The sequence below is a fragment of the Solenopsis invicta genome, chromosome 13 (assembly GCF_016802725.1).
Source record: "Solenopsis invicta isolate M01_SB chromosome 13, UNIL_Sinv_3.0, whole genome shotgun sequence".
Taxonomy (NCBI): domain Eukaryota; kingdom Metazoa; phylum Arthropoda; class Insecta; order Hymenoptera; family Formicidae; genus Solenopsis; species Solenopsis invicta.
This window is the reverse complement of record NC_052676.1, coordinates 14,580,363-14,601,755: the sequence shown is the minus strand read 5'-3', so window position 1 is coordinate 14,601,755 and position 21,393 is coordinate 14,580,363. Positions and strand designations below refer to the sequence as shown.

At 28.5% G+C, this 21,393-nt stretch overlaps 1 protein-coding gene across 2 annotated transcripts in view; it reads right to left on the bottom strand.

Moving 5' to 3' along the window:
- Window positions 1-1,934: 1,934 nt before the first annotated feature.
- LOC105199503 (transcription factor gaf1) overlaps window positions 1,935-21,393 on the bottom strand; it is a 29,199-nt gene continuing 9,740 nt past the window's right edge. The window contains exons 2-8 of one of the 2 annotated variants that reach the window (XM_011166641.3): window positions 14,015-14,170; window positions 13,434-13,894; window positions 11,455-11,701; window positions 9,445-9,657; window positions 9,119-9,368; window positions 6,011-6,210; window positions 1,935-5,287 (exon numbers count right to left, since the gene is read on the bottom strand). In XM_011166641.3, the coding sequence (XP_011164943.1) occupies window positions 5,156-5,287; window positions 6,011-6,210; window positions 9,119-9,368; window positions 9,445-9,657; window positions 11,455-11,701; window positions 13,434-13,894; window positions 14,015-14,170 (1,659 nt within the window). In that variant the 3' untranslated portion in view covers window positions 1,935-5,155. Of the gene's footprint in view, window positions 5,310-6,010; window positions 6,211-9,118; window positions 9,369-9,444; window positions 9,658-11,454; window positions 11,702-13,433; window positions 13,895-14,014; window positions 14,171-21,393 lie in introns of both variants that reach the window. The other variant, XM_039456421.1, reaches the window with a different exon arrangement.

The following is a 21,393-nucleotide window of genomic DNA, read 5'->3' as shown; positions in this document are numbered from 1 at the left end:
ATAACTGTAATTTGGTATTTGCTGGATTGTTCGGTAAGAATTTATTAATATATAAATATTCATTTTTTTCCGTATAAATAGTTATCGTATTGTCGGAGATAAAAATTTCGTGCTTATTAGTCCAAAATTTTTGTAGCTGAATTTTCCATGGACTAATACCTTCGGAATTTTTAAAAATCGAAAAATTTATTTTTATTATTTTATGATAAAAATTAATTTTTATACTAGAAAGAATCCGTAAAAATGATTTTTAAATATATTTTTTTATGAGATAAAGAAATTTCTAAATTAAAATCTAAATCAAAGTTAAAATAATATCTCCATAAAAATCATTTCATGAGAAATCTAGCATTAAACATTCGAAACGGTAAAAAAAGCAAACACTTCCAAAATCCCATTTTTTAAAGTTTCGATTGTCTTGAGACAGCAGAATCCTAATATAAAACATTTCTCGTATGCGCATGTGTATACATGTGATTGCATATCATCTAGAGAACTGTTTGTCTAAACTGTTTGTCTAAATTAATATACATTAATAGTGGTACTTGAAAATGATTTATCCAATTTTAATGATGAGTGTTTCCGTGCAATTTAAAAGTTCACATTAATACAGTTAAATTGTTAAATCTTTCAGGTAAGTTCGTTACATTAAAATACCGTATCTTATAAGTATTATTTTATTTTCACTGGGTGTTGTAAAATACTTTTCATCAAAACTATAACTGCGCTATAATTACATACTAAATCTTTTGCATTTTTTGTATCTTCTGCATCAAGATCTTAAAATAATTTTTTTAAAGATATTGTAATATGTTATAATATATTACAAAATATAGTACAAGAGCCGTACAAGTTACAAGTTGTGTGTCAATGTATTATAATATTACATATTTAAAAACATAAAATAAAAAAAATAATGTTTAAAAATCATTAATAATACGTATAACATACAATTAATTACATTTTCCATTTTTTTTATATAAAACATAATAAGCAATAAAAAATTTAAATAAATTGAAAAATTTATGCAAAAAGCATTATATAATTAAAGATCTATCCATGTCCCATTCTATAATCATATCATCATGTTATATAAATTATACGATCATTCGCGAGTTTACTTGGCCTTCATTTGTCTTTTGAGGTATAATTATATTGAAAAAATGATATAGCAATATTTTGTTTATAATACTGTCATTAAAGTATATAAAATACTTTTTTAAATTCTACATTATATATTAATAGAGGCTACAATGCCAATTTATGTTAGCAATATATAATTAAAACAATTTTTAATCCGTAATGACTAATGTACAGAATGCACCATTGATTGATATTTAATAAATTGTACGGAAACACTCAATTTTAAGAATAGTTTTTGTGAAATATTTAAAGAAATTACAAACTCTACTCTCTCTCAACATAGTATATACTCTCACAAGTATATACCTACAGAATATTTCCCAAATATTAACGCCGTTCCAATCTGTTATATTAAAAGCTATGTAAAAAAAAAAAAAAAAAAAAAAACTCGAGAAAATTTCACAATGACATTTTGCAACGCAGTTTTCTTTTTGTTTTTAAATTAAATACATTTATAAATCAAGTTTCTAAAACCCTTTGCTATAAATTTTGCGTTTGTTATCATGTCAATTATACACATTTTTAGAGGTAAAATAGTCTTTTATTACTTAAAAAAAAAACGGCGTTCCTAACAAAAAAAAGTACTTTAAGGCTCTTTTAATAGTAACTAATGCTAAGATACTCCGCGGGCTGCTGCGAGCTGTTTTTGAAATCTCAAGAGAATGTTCCGAAGGTCTCCGCGACAGGAAAAGGAGGAAGAGAATGAGGAAAAGAACGAAGAGGAAGAAGAAGAGGAGGAGGAGGAGGAGGAGGAGGAGGGGGAGGAGAGGGAGGAGGAGGAGGAGAAGAAGGAGGAGGAGAAGAAGGAGGAAGAGAAGGGGGGGAGGAGGAGGAGAAAGAAGAGGAAAAAGAGGAGGAGGATTAAGTGGAGACAATAATAAAGTTCTTTGATTTTAAAAAAAAAGGAAAAATGGACGATTATATACGTGTGTACATGGAGAAGAGCAGAAAAAAAAATAAGAAAAATAATAAAGGATAGAGAAATAAGTGTGTGGGAAATGGATGGGAGATAGTTGAATATGGACTGTTAAATTTTTTATGTACGTGCTTAACTATCCTACGTACGTAGACTAAATCTATTTTTGGCAATTGATTAGGTATACGACATGTTAAATATTACAAGTACCATGAGTAGATGCACTGGCCATAGTATTATGCGCTATGTAAGGTCGCTTTACCCGTCCCTTGAACGCGTTATCTGTACAATTCTGGAGAAACGGCGGAGACCCCGGCTTTCATTATTTCATTACGCGCGCGGACTCGGATTAGAAGAATAAAAAAAGGAGAGAAGTTAAAATCTACGCACAGTGTCCTAGAAAATACTACACTTGAGATGTATACGTAATTTTCAATTATTAACCCCGTTGGTCTGTTCAAATTCACTCTATAGTCATCTCTATTGTATTGGATAAAAAAACTCTAAAAAATAAAAAAATTTACAGAAAAGAAATAGATAGAAATTATCAAAAGTTTTTAAATAAAATTATTAATGAAAAATAAAATGCATTTTGGATCAGATAGATCCGAACGAAACGGCAGGTGTTAAACCATGCAGCCTCTATGGTCCATTTTCATAATATATAGTTAACTATTATATATAAAAAATGTAATTTAAGTTAAAAATTAACACTTTCATAAGCTTATGGTTAAATAAATTAAAAGTTATGTGTATACATATACTTGTACCATGCTCAAAGAGCATGTTATCAGCACGCTATTGCATTATTCTTGTTTTACATCTAATGAATGATAAAGATAGAATAATGTAACAGTGTTGATAATGCATTCTCCGAACGCAGTCTTAATCTTTAGTTTATTTAATCATAAGTGTATATTAGTTAATTTTCAATTTATAATTAACTAAACCTTTTTGTTACTACATATTATGAAAATAGGCCTACACTCCAATATTGTTTTCCTATATCTTGATGGTTAAAGACTAAAATCTTTTATCCAGATCTATCTCAACTTTGAAAAATGAATAAATTTACGCTCATTACACGTGACATGTAAATATACAGGAGGTAGATATAGAACCTTATTAGGTTTCCGTTTACTCTATTAAAGCGAAGCCTCTCTCATCGATCGATTCTAAAACCGACTACGCAGCAGCAGTGGAGCTATAAAATTTGTCACTTTTAATATATCTGGCGTATGAATAAACGTTATCTAAGTATTACTTTCTTAAGTTCTCGCACGTATCTCATTCACTAATCAAGATAGATAGAAAAGGAAGAAAAGAGAGCGTGCAACTGAGTATCCGATAATATGAACTTGATGACAATAACGGCGGTTATACATACATTACGCCGCATTACTTATTGCTTTCAGAATCTTAGCTTAGATATAATTGCGTGCGAGTATTCGCGCGGTCTGAGAAATTAAGTACAAGTCTTTACCGAGAGGGTAGAAATTTAGAAATATTAATCTTCGCATACGGTTTTCCAGCAGTCTCGTAAATACAATAGCATCTACAGGTCTCTAATTAAGGCTTCGCGAATGTCACCTCCAAGCAACGTAGACGAGAGAGGTGGCATTATCGTATTGTGACATAGTTGCTAGCATTTCGCGTTTTATTCAGGCCCCGATGTGTCCCCTGTTTCGCCAATCTTTTTCTAATATCTTTTATTGTCAATCGCTCAAAATTTCTCGTCATTAAAATGTTGCGTATAAAATGTAGAATCTTTCACCAAATTTCTAATCCTTTGTCACAAAATAATTAAGTTGCAATACAATTCCTCACGTTAAAAAAAACGTGAAATAAAAATTATAATGTTAAATTATAATTATAAGCAATGTCGAAACTGAAGAGTTACGGTATAATTATTATAATTATAAGTTATAATTTAAGTTATATTAAATATGATTACATCTAATTAAAATAAAATCTAATCAATAATTAATTTTGCTAATAGTATTCATCATTTTTTTCTGTGTTTTAAGAGCAGTTTATATATCACTTATCTTAATATAAATTCTCTTTATAATTACTCAATATTGTAAAATAATTTTTTTAATATTTATTTTAGGCACTTAAATCTATTTTGCTGACCAAGTAATTTTTAATTTTCCTATTTAAAATAAAAATAAGTATATAACTTATTAACAAAGTTATAATAAATACTGTTTTGATAACGTTTTTCTACAGAATTTAATACAAAATTTTAATTTAATTATATTAAATAATGAATCATTGTCAATTTGTTTCCTAACCAGATATATTTAAAGTTAATAATCAAGTTCAAATAACACAATTAGTTTCAAAGATACAAATGTTTCTTCATTCATGAGATTATGTCTATCAAATACCGACCATGTATCTACCAAATACAGAATGTCTTATTTGTAATATTTGATATTATTTTCATATTTCGTACTTTTATTTTAATTTCTATTCAAATAAAGTGAAAAATCCAACATTTATCACGCAACGTATAAAAGTTTTCTGTAAGGACTTTAAAATTTAGAGCGTAACACAATTGAATGTCGAAAGCCATAACGACGTTGCAGGTACGCCATTGGAGATGCTGTCATTGTCACCGTCACCGTAAGATAAATCCAATCAAAAGATACATACAATATGAAATAAGATGGTGATGACGATGACAACGAGTATTTCCAAATGGCACCACGGTTGGATCCGCGGCACGTTTATGTACAACGGGCGAGCACATATAAAATTTTGTATAAAAATATTTTCTCATATGCGTGTTTTTATGTGTGTTTGTGTACGTGTGTGTGTTTCCCCGTATGTATGTGTATATTTATATATGTACATCTTGAATAATTAATACTGAGTAATTAATATCATCTCGTTCCATCGTGCGCATTACGCCGTGGCGTGAGCCTGATTCCAACTCTCTACGGAACGTCATCCTCGGTGCAAATGATCTCTTAGAGAAAAACACTGAGAGTTTTCCAGAAGAGATATTAAAAATCCATCTCAGGATAAATATCACCGAACGTACCATGCCGGTCGAGAAAGCATACCTAGGCGTCAAACCAGATTTTTCTAATGCTCCTCGGAGAGCGAAGTTGCTACCAGGTTGAGGGGAACGTCGGAGACGTTTTCTTCATCGCCTTCGTCTGCTTCCTCATCCACGGATAAGTGTCGTTGCATACGCTCCTCGTTTTTCACATGTTGCTGCAAATTCGATAAATTATGTCTGACAAAAATAAATGTCCAACAAAAAAAAAATAGAAATAAAGTTTTAGTATAAAATATGATTGAGATTTTCTCATCTCACAAAAAATTGAGTTTCTCGGTGAAAAAAAATCGTAGAAAATTTTTCAAAAATGCATTTTATAGAAAAAAAATAGAACTTTAAACTTTTTAGTCTTATTTGTATTTCAATCCTAAATTACATAAAATTGAAATTCGCATTTTTTCAATATTTTTTTTACTTTAAAGCGTTTTAGCTTAATAAATATCATGTAAAAATAAACAAAAAATTATTTTCAAATAATTTTTTTAAACTTTAAAAATACATTTTTTAAATAAATTGGTACGATAATTTCTCTAAACTCTGATATTAAACTTTTTATACAAAAACTCATTTCTTATAAAACGTTTTTTAAATTAAGCATTTACGAAATTAAAGAGTTTACAAAAAAGAAAAAAAATATATGTTTAATTTGCATATATTTTGTCAAAATTTTTAAACTTTTTTTATATTTAATTTTTCACGAAATACAGAAAAATTTTAAATGTATTGAAACTTTTAAGCAAAAGTAAGAAATATTTAAATAAGTTTTGTTAAATATAAAAAATAGCTTTAGCTCTTTACAACTAATTCTTATTAGATTCATTAAATGTGAATATAGAAATAATTCTTATTTCAATATTTGAGCATATTACGCAGCTTACATGAATCATGTAATTAGATAAAGGTATTGAGTAAGCAACTGGCGGAGGTGGATGGCCACCGGGTATGCGCGTAGGCGTCAATGCTGCATGCATCATCAGCTGAGGATGAATTTGTTGTCGAAGAGCATTTAGCATATCCGCACTCTCGGCATCCATTTGATCTCTTGCCGACTGAGACGCTAAGACTGTGTCTCCTTTTTCTAAAAACATTAACAGTTTTATAAGATTATTTTTTTTTCATAAGAGATCGATATGTTTCAAAGAATTGGGACAACTTAATTTTTTATTTGCGGCACTTTATTACTGTAAAACTATTTAAAATCGCAAATGATTGTATTTCAATGTTGAGAATATTATTAAAGTTGCTAAAATATTTACAATAAGGATATATAAGTTAATCCTTGTGTCACATATTTTTTGGACCAATAATTCAAAAATTTAATTCTTATAAAAATTAATACATGGAGTTTTTTTTAAACATCAGATTAAAATTTAGTGATATTAAAAACTCCAAAACACTATTATAAAAAATATTAAAATCGTTTATTTAGATTAAAAATAAAAAATATATTGATTTTTCCTATATTTTTCAAAGATTATTAATTTATAATAAAAAAATAACAAAAAATCTGACATTTGGAAAAATACTTTAAGATGTCCTAAATAATTGGCTAAGTTACCGTTTTGATCAATACCTTAGAAAATTAATTCTTTCCAAAAAGTACAAATTTTATTTATTTATAGTAATTAGTTAAATAAAAATTTATGGTTGGTGTTCATTTCTTTTACGCTTATTTATGTACTAAAAACTGTAAAAAAAAGTTAAAGTCAAGTTTATCAACATAATTAAAAATTGAACAGAAAAAGATGAATCGCTAAACAATAATTCCGCAAAAGATTAAAAAATAAAATAAAAACGGCGTTACTTAAAACTGCAATAGCAATGAATTCAATCAATATTCAGTATTTCAGCATTATTCAGTGTAATTTTTAAAATTGCGAAACATGTCAGTCTTAATTTATTTTTAAAACATCATAAATAAGTTTAAAAAAGAGATTGAAGTACTAATAAAAAAAATAAAAAACCACTAGCTTTTTTTAAAAAACTCAAAACTTGTCAAGTTAAAGTACAAATATATATATATGACACAATCAGTATTAACGAATAGCCCCGGTGCTCGATATTACGAATAGTAATACCCAACATCAACTATGCGCATTATTGCGTATGATCGACAAAAATAGACATCACACAGCAAAAAGTAAACACAAAATATTTCAAATATATTCAACTGGACACGATATATTCAAAGTTTTTAAAAAAAACCTTATTCATCTTACTTAAATTTCGAAGAAATGCTGATTCAAAAATTACTTCGACTATCACAAACCACTTTTTTACTACTACGACTTCAATATAACGCCGTTTATATATATATATATAGTGTAGAATAAAAAGTATTATACTATAAAATAAATAATTCAGTAGGGTAGTGGTAAAATTTTGAACATGGTGTAATGGTTCTGAACAAAATGAGATTTTCGAGGTTCAAGTTTGTGTATAATTTCGTTGTGTATAATATCAATAATTATTTGCTTCTCACCATGTTAAAGTTATATGTAAAGCTTTCCTTTCAGAAAGAAAAGAGGATGTTAGACGGAGGCCTATTATATAAAAAATAGCCTATTTTTAGCCTAGAACCAACACCTAAGTTATTTATTAGAAACTGTTATACTTCTAAAAGCAGAAAAAAATTATTATTTTTTTACCAGGTCCAGGGAAAGTTACAAAAAAATTATAATTTGTTATTGATTGCTGAAGTAGCCATGTGAGTGTTTTTTTAAGCTTCATACTATTAAAATAAAATTAATTGTGCATTTATGTGCACAAAACAATGAGTAGTAAATGAAGAGAGTATGAGATTTTGGTTCGCATAAAATAGCGGGCGTCCAAAAATTCCAAGATCCCTTAAATAATACTAGCCTGCGAAAATAGACAATTTTATTACGGGTTAATAAGACGTAATTTTTATAGATTTTTGAGTGTTGAACACGAATCCATTGTCAAAATTTGGTTATCATATTACAATTTTGAGAAAAATGATATCAAAGAGGTAAAAAATAACGATATCGAAGGTTTTCATAGTATTGTAGCACTCAAGACAAAGTTTTTTTTTTAATTCCGTTTATGTCACGGGAAAGTATAAATTTTTAGCTTTAAAATCTATTTTTATTTTGCTGAAATCTTTCGTTTCCTAGAGATAGTTGGAAGAAGAAATATTAGTTGTGCATGCGTATCACCAATATGATTGCTCAATACACTGCTCTGATTGACTGAGGTTACTGACTACTAACTACACTGTAGAAGAATCACATTAATGTACACCTCATTGTACGAGCTGTTCATAACCCGAGTATTGTGAAAGAGCATTTTAATTTTATCCCATACAGTTTTGATAATAATATATAATAATATGTAAAAAAAATCAATCGATGGTGCTTCGTTCTACACTCTCGTATTATAAGGTATAATATGAGTCATAACGTCATAATAAAAACACGTCTCGGATTGATGTTAGGAATTCAAATTTTTCTTTTTTTCTTAATAAATGTATTTCATGTTTAAATAATATAAAATTCAAAAATTACTAATTTTTAGAAAGTCTATGGGTTTAAAGGGTTTATTTACCTGATAAAATAAAAAAATAAAAATTTAGAAAAAAAATAGTGAAACTGAATGAGTACATTCTTAATCACAAAAAATTATCAAAAATTAAAAAAAAAAACGATTATTTTTGTTTCAAAAAGTTTAAAAATTTTTTTCACATTTAAGAGCTCTAGCAATTTATCAATAAAAGCCGCTGTCATTATCACAGTCATATTTTTCCATATTTTTCAGACAAAATTTAAAAAATCTAGTTTTTTTCATAGATTTTATTTTTCTAAAAAATGAAATGTTTGAATGTTTGTTTGTACTTTGTGTTGAAATAATAAAAATATATGTTAAGAGGAAATGGTACTACCTTACCCTATACACATAATTTTCAGCAATCATTACAAAAAAATGCACTGTTTATTAAATGCATAATCGTCAGAAACTTCTCTTACTTCTATGCCTCATTGGTTTCTCGCCTTTGGGTCTACGCCTGCGCGTGTGTATAGTGTCCCTTCGCATAGTAACTGGGCGATTAACACCGTGCAGCTTGTAGTACAATCCACAAGCGTTACACACCATCTCACCCTTCATGTTCCTTCTCCAGATGGTTGTTGTCATGGTGCCGCAATTTGTACAAGACATATCTATCTTTTTTGCCACATTACCACTCTGCTGATCAAACTGTTGCTTCTGATCATCCATCTAAAATACCCAATTAATTATTGCGAACAAATGACATATGAGCATGAGATGGGCTGTTCCGTACCAGAAACAATACCTTATTTTTTATTTTGCTTGACCACGTGGTAAAATCATGTGCTTGCTCCTCGTTGTTTTGTTCGTGTTGGTAACTAGCAACAATATCCGGACTTGCTGGAGCTTTACTGGGATAGCTCTGTTTTCTGCGACCTTTTGTCGTCGTCGCCATCTCTTTACGACCAATGCTGGCAGGGCTAGATGGATTGCTGTCTATCGAAGCACGCTGTACAGACTGCATATGACAATATTTTACTTTAATTTTACATTATATTTTTTCAAAATTTTTTATGGATTTAATTGTAATATTTGATTATATATTGTAATATTTTAAAAATCTTATATTAATTAATCGTAATATAACAGCTAGTATGAAAAAGATAAATACGTTTTTTTTTTAAATAAATAAACTTTTTATGATATAATTTCAGTTGTATATACAAATAATTTTAGAGATTCTGAGATTACCATCTTAATAACGTTAGTATCAGATTCAATGTAAACCATTGCAAAAAATTAATATGTGTTTGCATTAATTTTTAAAAATAATGTATTTCAAGAAAAGGATGCATTTTACTTTAATGGGCAAAAAAAAGTTTTTCAATAGTAAAACAGTCATTTTTTAAATGGACACAAATAAAAACAATTTACGATCTACCTATTAGTATATATTAAAAGGTTATATTACCAATCACTTTGAAATCAGATACCTGTATTGACAAAATATCAAAATTAAATAATTTTTAATAAACATGTATACATTTATTATAGCTTTTGGTATTTTGTCAATATATACATTAACCAGAAAAAAACCTATTTCTTTTGCTCTTAATAGTACAATACAATCTTTTTAAACATTCATTATCATAAATTTGCAATTTATTAAAAAAAAATTATCATATGAAAAAGATTGTTATGATTATAAAGCTATATGGTGCGATTAGTTAGAAGAGATATAAAAATAATAAAAAAATGAAAAAAAATTTTTTAATACTTTATTTTACCGTTAAAACGCATGTGGAATATTTCTTATACATCCGTGTGTGTGTGTACACATGTATAAGAAATATTCCACATGCGTTTTAACTGTAGAATAAAATATTTAAAAATTTGTTCTCATCCTTTTATTATTTTTATATCTCTATCAAGAAATACATACATACATACATACATACATACATACATACATACATACATACATACATACATACATACATACATACATATATATATATTTCTTGATATCCGTTAACCGAAAGCGAGCAGAGTCTCCCAAGAACCCCGATTATCTATTATTTACGGAATTCTACCTGAAATATGTCTTGAATAGGTTTAAAAGAATTTCCCAATGGACCAATAGGTTGAGTGACGGTTTAACTGATGGCCTGAGTTTTCCTACCATCACTACCTGGGCCTTTTTTTCTCTATTTACCAAATGTACAGATGTTCGCATTTGACGAGGCAGTTTCAAGAAATGTTTTGTCTGCTTAGTTCGAGGCAGAACAAGGTTACTACTATTACGCGAAAAGGAATCACAAAAACTGTTTCACAAAATGCAAACATGTTTACAGACTTTTCTCTAATCCAAATTTGCAAATTTCCTCTTTTCCTTTTTACATTTTTTTCGCTATATATATATAAATAATTAAAATGTATTCATAAATTTTTCTTTCTCTGTTCTATCTCTATTTATATACGATACCAGCCAAAGTTTGAACACTGTTGCTTAATGAAACATCATTAGACAAAATTAACAAGTTATTTTAAAATAGATTTTTTAAATATTAAAATGCTTTTAAAAAAATTGTGGGATTGCTCATAATGATACTTAACTTTTTGTAAAACATAGTTTTTTATATAAATTTTTTTTTTTAATTATATCATGTTTCATTCATATAAATGTTAAAAAATGTTTAAATCCTTTTAATATTTAACTATTTATTAAATGCTAGATAATCTCAAGTGTTCAAACTTTTGATTGGTAGATTTTTTACAAAAATATTCAATGTTGCATAGTTCTATTTTTACTCACCTTATTTTCTAAGCTTCCTATATTGGTACGATTACCGAGCACAGGAAAATCGGTCGACAAACGCTCGCTAACTGTCCCTTGGGTATCCTTATAAAATCTGATTTGTGGGGATATTTTGTCCGAATCAATGGCAGTAATACCGATCTGCCTATTGTTGATCAAAGAACGCAGCAGATTGGTCGCTTCACCGGTGAATCCATTGTTTAGTTTATCACCATTTGTCCGCGTAATTTCCAAGCTTCTGTTGCTGCGGTAACAAAATGCAAATAGACGAGTGTAATTATGTAACTTTGATATTAATTGCAAAAATCTAGCTGCTCATAATATTCATCATCAATTTGATTTGTGATCATAAATGGAAATCTTTATGCATTTACGATGGCGATACTCAATCATAATTTTCTCGTCAGATATCACAATAATAGACAGTAATTAAATCAAACTTGAAATAACTTATTAATTAAAATTTGAAAAAAATTATTAGTGTAAAAATAACGATAATAGAACTTCTTCAGATAAGCAATAATAAAACTAAAGTGGTTAAATTTAATTAGTTTATTATTCAAGTAACTTAATTTGTCCTTTAACTCTTTGTTGCACAAATTTTTTCTGTTGAACATATTTTGTTTTGGATATATACTTTCCGGTATAGTCATAATAGGTCATTGTACATTTTGCTGAATTTTAATATATAATATGAAGGTTTCCAGAATCGCTAGTTTTGTAAATATAAAGTCAAAATATATAAAGTTTTATTACAATTAGAATTCAACATTCCTTTTGATAGTCATTTCGACTTCTATTATTTTAAAATTTTTAATTATGAGTGCAGATTAAAAATCAACAACCTCAAACATTAATATAAAGATTTACAAGATTTTTATTACGTTTATTTTCTAATACGATTATTTTTAGAAAAAAAATTTAATTTTTGATTGATCTTTTGTTTATAATTTACTGTTAATGCAAAATAATTACATGCTACTTCTATGAATAGAGGAAGGTAGGGTAAGATGTAAGACGAGGTAATTAAGATTTGATGACAAATAAAAGCTAGGTTTTCATAATCAATGAAACATCTTTACTTCTTCAATATTCTTTGGATATATCTTAAAATATAACTATCATTAAATAAAATTTTCAAAAAATTATAAACTTTATTTGGAAGAAAAGTATTTCTGTCATTCTTTCCCCTAGTGGAGTATCTCCGTGGGCAAGATGGAATATACTTAAAAATACTATTATGTAATAATGTCACAAATAAAAAGAGAAAATTGTAAGGTAATTGCAAAACAATACATATTATGGTCTAAATCAATAATGCAGATGCCTATTTCACTAGCTCATGGGTAACTTTCAATGGGCTACATTTAACGTGTATGTTCGATTGAGCATTTAAATCGGGCGATACAGGGAACACCTCATCTCACCCTGCCATCCTGTCTTACTCTAACTTTCCCTACATGTTATTCATGTGTACATAAAAATTTTAGAAACATAACAATCATATGGTACACTCTGGAAAAAATTAACATATAAGTTGAGAATATGAAACATATCGCTCATTTGTTACAATGACATAATTTAAAAATAAAAAATTTTCCAGATTAAAATCATCAAAATTTTATAATATAATTTTTAAATGTGACTTTAGTGTAATAATTTATTGATTATAGAGAAATAAAAAAGCATTAATATTTTTTTATTCAATATATTAAATTTTCATCAGAGAATTCTCTTTTCTTTGGAAATATTAAAGATAATAGATTTTTAGTGATATCTTGTTAACAAATAAGTGATATAGTACATCACAAGTAATAATAAACTAATGTAAAAATACTTTCATTATTGATTAAAAACATTAAGTACACAATGTTACCTATCTCATCTGTATGCAATTTATACGGGATATATTTTCAATACCAACCAGAGATCAAGCGAACAAATATTTGTCGAATAAACGAATTTGGCTTACTTACTTGGCTAAAGCTTGCCACAGTTTCGTGGTTTCCTGATCAATGTTAGTGTCAGAGCAGTTGCTCTCCGGGGTGTCCATTCTATTAACTGGACTACAATTCGCCGTGTTAGACTCGGAGCCATCGTAGTTGCTCTCGATTCTGATCCTCTTACTGACGGTCATATCGTAACCATTTTCTTCGCCATCGATTTCCTGCACGTCACGATCTTCAATCTCCAATCGTTCTGGATCGGAACTGTTGGAACTATCGTCATCGTCTGGCTCGCACTTAATATTATCATGTTCTCGCATATCGCTGCTCTGTAACTCTAGATGATGCGTTTGAGTTTGAGGTATTATGTTTTGATTAATGCTGGCCGGCTCGGAGTTAGGCTCCTCGTTGAACAGTTTCCTATTCAACACAAGGACCGATTGCAGAGGGCTACTTTCGCCCGCTACTTTGGCAGTGGAGAAAGACTCTTGCTAAAATCATCAAGAAAAAAATGTTCATGTATAATTTCTTCTTACTCTATTTCAACTGTAGATTTGTAAAACAGTGCGCAATTGTTGTTCCTTAATCTGAAAACAATTCAAATCCAATACCTGCTCGTCATGAGATGACTGTTGCTTGGTATATTCCAGGTACTGTTTGAGTAAGACGTCAGACTGTTGCGATACTTCACGAAATTTGTCCAACGTATTCAACTTGTATACGCACCGCTGGCAGATAATTGGTGGTAAAGAATCACCATCTTTTACCTATCAAAGAATATATTATATAACAAATTGGATAATAAAAGCGTCAAAGATACGTTAAAGATAGATTAATTACAATACACTTATTAATTTCTGTAATAAGAAATCACTTGGTCAATTATATATTTAAAGTTTATTCTTTTAAGCTGGATTTTTTGTACAGTTCAACTTTTTTTTCTCTACGTTGAAGAGAAAAAAAAAGATAAATTGTGCAAGCTGAAAAGAACAGATTTTGCATTGATCAAATTTTGTATTGATCAGAAGGCCAAAAACAAATCATAAAAAAGTAGGTAAATTTAAAAAATTGGTTTTATTTAAATACGTAGTATTTTATTACATGCATTTTATTTTTGCTCAACATTCGATAAATAATAAAGACAAAATAATATCTCAAATGTTTTTAAACGCAGTCCTCTAGAATAATAATCAATTTTTTAAAGAAATATTTCAATATTGTATCGTGTGTTAATAGTTAGTTATTAAAAAAACTTGGTATTCCATCACCCTCTTCCTTTCTCTAATAATAATAGAATTAAAATTTTTATTAGTAATATACGAGGGTCGTTCAATAAGTCTTTAAAAAAAAATAGAGAAACAAATTATTTTGAGTAGATTTTTTTTTTAACATAATCTCCTTTTAACTCGGTACATTTTTCTCAGCGTTTCTCCAACTTTTTTAAGCCATCCAAAAAATAGAATTTTGAAAGCTTCTCAAAATAGGAGCCTGTTTGAGCAATGACCTCGTTCGACGTGAATCGTTTTTTGCCAAACCATTTTTTCAAGTTTGAAAATAAAAAAAAGTTACTGAGCGCCAAATCTAGTGAATACAGTGAATGTTGTAATAATTCGAACTTTAATTACTACATTAATCATCGTCCAAACAAATGCCTATTTTAAGGACATTCCAAAATCCTATTTTTTGAACGGCTTAAAAAAGTTGGAAAAACGCTGAGAAAAGTGTATTGAGCTAAAAGGAGATTATGTTAAAAAAAAAAAAAAAAAAAAATTTACTCAAAATAATTTGTTTTTCTATCTTTTTCTTAGAAGTTATTGAACAACGCTCGTAAATCTGATCCGTGTTTATCATTCAACATCTTATAACAAAACTAATTTATTTATACAGGAGAAGAAGGAATTATGGCTACTGTCAACAATATGGCTACACTTATTATTTCCGTTATTAGTTGACGTAATCTAACAATTGCTTATGGAGTTATTCGTTTAGTAGCCCGCCGTTTCTTACAATTAGTAAAGCTAATATGCCAATACATAAAAAATGACAATTGTTATAAGACATTTACTTTTGAGCACTTCTAAACTTTTTCAAGATACACTTTTAATTTTTAATTACACATACTTCCTCATTATTCTTAAACTTGAGTGTGTTATCACACGAATATACATACACTTGAGTGTTTTTTTGTTATTTACCTTTTTATTCGGCTATACACATTTCGAGTTATATAAAGTTAAAACAATAACATGGAATTTTATTAATATGCCTTTTTAGTCAAAATTTTTAATCAAGATATTTCTTCCATAAATCGATTATCATTCTAGAGAGTGGTGCCTAGAAACTGTAGAGACATTTTACGTTTAATGTTAAACAGGAATAAAATATTTCTAATAAAATTTCTAATGGTATTTTTAAAGTTTCTAAACGCAGAAAAATTCTAAATCAGGAAAATTTTAAACAATGGAAAATTAAAAATATATGATTTTGTAACAAGGTACTGTGTTTCTTTTAAACTAAACTAATTTTTTTAAATTATTTGTATAGATAGCCATATTACAACTACTTTTTTTTCTTCCACCGATTATGCAGAACATTAGATTTTTATAAATCACGTACTAAATAATAAATATTTCATTACTTTGAGCCTAGAATCTGTCAAACAACACTTTTACAAATGTTATCGTTCCAGTTGTAATAAAAAATATTAATTATAAAAAAATATTGAATAAAATAAAAATAAGTGCCATATTACCCTCTTCTCCTCTACACATAATATGCGTGTGAAATGCAAATAATGAAATTTGAGAATTGTTATATTTTCAATAAATACAATACTTTTTCTTAGTTTTCTCGTATCAAATACGTCCGCTATGCATTAACCAATTGTGGGAAGATTATGACTTTTTTTTAGCTATTTCGTTGTTAATTGATTACTCTTCATTGCCAAGTTGATACTTTCAGCTACTCCACGCTAGCACAACACTTCAAATTGTTAACTTTTTGAGTATCTATACATATAAATTATATATATATATGGTACTTGAGCCAGATACAGCCCAGTACTAAATAAGGTCCACCTTTTAAAACCGCGCTTTATGTTGGAAATATATGCTTAAAAAATATGTCATAAGAAGTAGATAAAGAAGGACTAAGGAATTAATACCGGTAGCACGTTTATTCAGTGCAACAGAAGCTTGTAACAAAATGGGTAAATCAGCCGTTTTTATAAAAATTTGTTTTTAATTTAATAAATACACATTATTTTATGATTTATTACAACATATTATAATATTATTCAACTTTCTAACTATAGAAAAAGAACAAACATATACACACACACGCACGCATACGCACGCGCGCGCGCGCGCGCGCACACACACACACACACACACACACACACACACACACACACACAATACATGTGTGTGTGTGTGTGTAGTTTTTTAAAATATACTTTTTTATAAATAATGTATTATTAAATAAGGCCCACTTATACATTTATTATATCTATTGCCATTTGTTTATTATGTATGTGACTTGCAACAGAGAATAAGATTTTCAATGACGCTAACTTTCCATAAGCTAAAATTGTACTAAAATAGCCAGAATTTCTTAAAGTTAAAATATTAATTATACAAAATTAAAAATAATTGTGATATTTTACAGTAAAATCGATCTTAAAGAATTTCATATTTGTGATTAATAATCATTTTAACAATGAGTTGGAAAATATTTAATTTTTTTGTTATTTTCAATTTATTTTTAATTCGGGCCTTATTAAAAGCACAAGAATTTAATAAGGCCCAACATCAAAGTTTAAAAACACTTCTTTTTTGTTTATTTAAAAATGTTTTATACAGATGATAATTTTATTTTGGCGAGTGGTTAAAATAAACATTTTATTCTCATTTAGTTTATTCCAATATCTTTGTAAATAAAATTTATAAAAAATAAAATAAGCAAGTGGGTACACAGCATGTGTACTGCAATTTCTTACGCATGAAATTCGTCGTAACGATAATAACGTAAAAAGCGTAAAGTAATTAGGCGGAAGCTGATGTTCCAGCAAAACAATATCATTGGTTGGCACAAGTTACGCTTACGCAAGTTACGCCCCATGTGACGGCACCGTCACACCTTAACACCTTCAAAGCATTTAATAAAAATTTTACGAAACAAACTTGAGAAAACAATCATATAAATATAATCTAGAAAGTTGTAAGTAAAAAGTCAAAAAGTTTCATGGTCAAATTTTATGCCACGTTTATGCAATTAACAAAATTAGATGTGACCTGAGCGTCCGCCTCATACGGGAGCAATGGAGGGTTAAGTCGATTCTTATTTTAAAACCGTCTTAAGTAATGACTTCAGAATGTTAATATGATTGACGATATCTCAAGACAATCTTAAATATAAGAATCGACTATGAATATCGACCATAGTCTGGCTGTTTCCATTTACTGATTTTTAGTACAGAATCCAGTAACCGTCATGTTGCACTAAATGTTGTTACTGGATAAGCGTTTCCTTTCTTCAATAAAAAGTTTCAGTAAAAAACCTAAAATAACGACCAAAGTACGATGATTCGAGATTATGTTTTTACTGGAACTATTTTACTGGAATTATTTACTAAACAAAACGCTCATCCAGTAACAGTACGTTCCGAATTTGCGCATCAAATGCATAGGTCATTACTTGTCCTTATTTATCATTCAATGAACAATAAGGACCAGGGATAGGCATTATTAAATAATTTTTTAGTTAAATAATAAAAAATTGATAAATAAAAATTTATTCGTTATTCGGTCTCTTGTAAATAATGAATAAAAATTTATTCATTATTCAGCCTCTTGTAAATAATGAATAAAAATGTATTCATTATTCAGCTACTTGTGAACGATAAATAAAAATTTATTCGTTATTCGGCCTCTTATAAATGTTGAATAAAAATTTATTCGTTATTCAGCCTCTCGTAAATAATGAATAAAAATTTATTTGTCATTCAGCCACTTGTAAATGCTAAATAAAAATTTATTCGGCCTCTTATAAATAATAAATAAAAATTTATTCGTTATTCAGCCACTTGTAAATGATGAATAAAAATCTATTCGTTTTTCGGCCTTTTGTAAATAATAAATAAAAATTTATTCGTTATTCAGTTTTTTATAAATAATAAATAAAAATTTATTTATTATTCAGCCACTTGTGAATGATGACTAAAGATTTAATCATTGTTCAGTTACTTGAAAATAACGAATAAAAATTTAAACGTTATTTAGTTATTCTTGAATAATAAATAAGCATTTGTCCTTTATTTAATACATCTTAAATAAAGAACAAAAATTTATTTTCTTATTCAATTCTCTTTGAATAACAAAATAAACGACTGAAATTATTATTTTTATTCTATAAATTCTGAGTAACAAATAAAGATTAATTTCTAATTTTGTTCGTAACAAATAATTACCTTAGCATTAACTGACCATACATATTTTAATAATTGTTTTACTGATAATTAAAGAATGTAAAGAAGCATTTGAAAAAAATATTATCGATTAACATAATTTAAAAAATTTTTAATATAATACATCTATTACATTTATTACAGAATTTGTAGAATAAAAATAACCCGTAATGGTTACACTTCCAAATAATAACATAATGGTCACATGGGGTCTACTGGACCCTCTTACACAAAATCAGTCGCCATTTGCCAGCGGAAGCGGTTCACTTGCACACTACCACTAACAGTAGCCGATGCTTAGAGATTTTCCACTGGTCAAGCGTGTGAGTGATCTGTGGGCAAGTGAATGGTGTGCAAGTAAAATACCCTTGCCAGCTTTTTGAAATTTCGTCGCAAAAATTTTACTGGACATATCTTAAGGTCTGTTCTTTATCATCCAATAATTTGTTTTCTAAATTAGAATTTAACATAATGAAAAAATTCAAAATAAATAAAAAACTGCAAAATTTGACTTTTTTACAAAAATATTCATAAAATTTTGAATTTTTAAGATAATTCAACAAAAATTGGTTTCATAGAAGATTGTTTGATTTTGAATGGTCTGTGCACTTTTAAAGTTGGCATGGAGTCCAAAAGACACCTGGTGACCATTACGGGATAACAATAATTTCAGTCGTTTATTTCGTTATTCAAAGAGAAATAAATAAGAAAATAAATTTTTGTTCCTTATTCAAGATGTATTAAATAAAGAATAAGTGCTTATTCATTCAAGAATGACTAAATAACGTTTAAATTTTTATTCGATATTTTCAAGTAGCTGAATAACAAATAAATTTTTATTCATTATTTATAAAAGACTGAATAACGAATAAATTTGTATTCATTATTTACAAGAGGCCAAATAACAAATAAATTTTTATTCATCATTCACACGTGGCTGAATAACAAATCAATTTTTATTCATTATTTACGAGAGACTAAATAATAAGTAAATTTTTATTCATTATTTATAAGAAGCCAAATAACGAATAAATTTTTATTCATCATTGACAAGTAGATAAATAACGAATAAATTTTTATTCATCATTGACAAGTAGATAAATAACGAATAAACTTTTATTCATCATTTACAAGAGGCCGAATAACGAATAAATTTTTATTCATCATTTACAAGAGGCCAAATAACGAATGAATTTTTATTCATCAATCATCAATCATTAAACGTCAATCATGCCAATCACTAATAAGGACAAATTATGCTTTATGCGTTTAAGAATTGGTTTATAATATCCGTTACCGTAAGAAATTCTCCAATTATAGCCGATTATTCTTCTATAAATCTATGATTAGACAATTTCTTATCGCTACGAATATTATAAATAAATTTTAAGGTTCCTGGCTCCGCAGCCGCGTTGACGGTAGCGACATTTCATCGAGGACAAAATTAAAACTAATAGGCGTAAAATATGACAGACTGACGATGAGATGTTGTCGTGCATGTCATTTTGTTATTACGTGTTTCATTGTACAAATATGATTTGTCTCGTATGTACCAAATTCGTAAAAATGACCGCAAATAAAGTTCCTTTGAATTTTATACATAAAAGCATATTTTTCACTCTTTTCAACAGCTATCCGTATATTTTTCTGTCTGAATAGGCGTCACTTTTTGTGTTTTTTTTTAAGACTATTTACTGACTGTTAGGCAAAAAAAGGATAGTCTTGACCTATTTTGACAAGTGTTTTAAAGTCATCTGATTAGTCAGTTTTATCCAAATTGTCTCTATTTACAAATGGCACGTCAGACAAAATTACGTGTCATTTCACGCAATTTCACGCTTCTGACGTCACGACTTCAATATGGCCGCGGCGAGTAGACGGGAGCCAGGCTGTGTTCTCGTATTGACTGCCAGTACTTGTACCAGAGAGGAACCTGAGAGATGCCACGCCGACTTTTTTCTTATAACGTTAAAATTCCCGGCCCACTAACAACGCACATCCATTTAGGTCGGAATATAAACTAAAATTACATCCATTTTGCAACACTGTCGATAAAAATGGTTCAAGTCTGTGCTAAAATCACGTAGTAGGGGTATTCCTACAACATGATTTTATCACAGACTTGAACCATATTTATCGACAGTGTTGCAAAATGGATATAATTTTAGTTCATATTCCGGCCTAAATGGATGTGCGTCGTTAGTGGGACGGGAAATTTAGCATTATAAAAAAAAGGTCGGCGTGGCACCTCTCAGGTTCACCCAAGGACTTTGATTCTGTCCATGGGGAAATTTTTCAAACTGAAAAGTCGCTATCTTTCTACATACTTAATGTTCATGATTAATGTAACAACCAATAAGCTCTAGTTGTTTCATTAATCATGAAACGCGAGTATGTAGAAAGTGGTGACTTCTCAGTTTGGAAAATTTCCCCATGGACAGAATCAAAGTCCTTGGGTGTTCCTCTTTGGCAGTACTGAAAATTCATTCCGTTATTGGCGCGCAGTGCATTATAACAACATCTAGT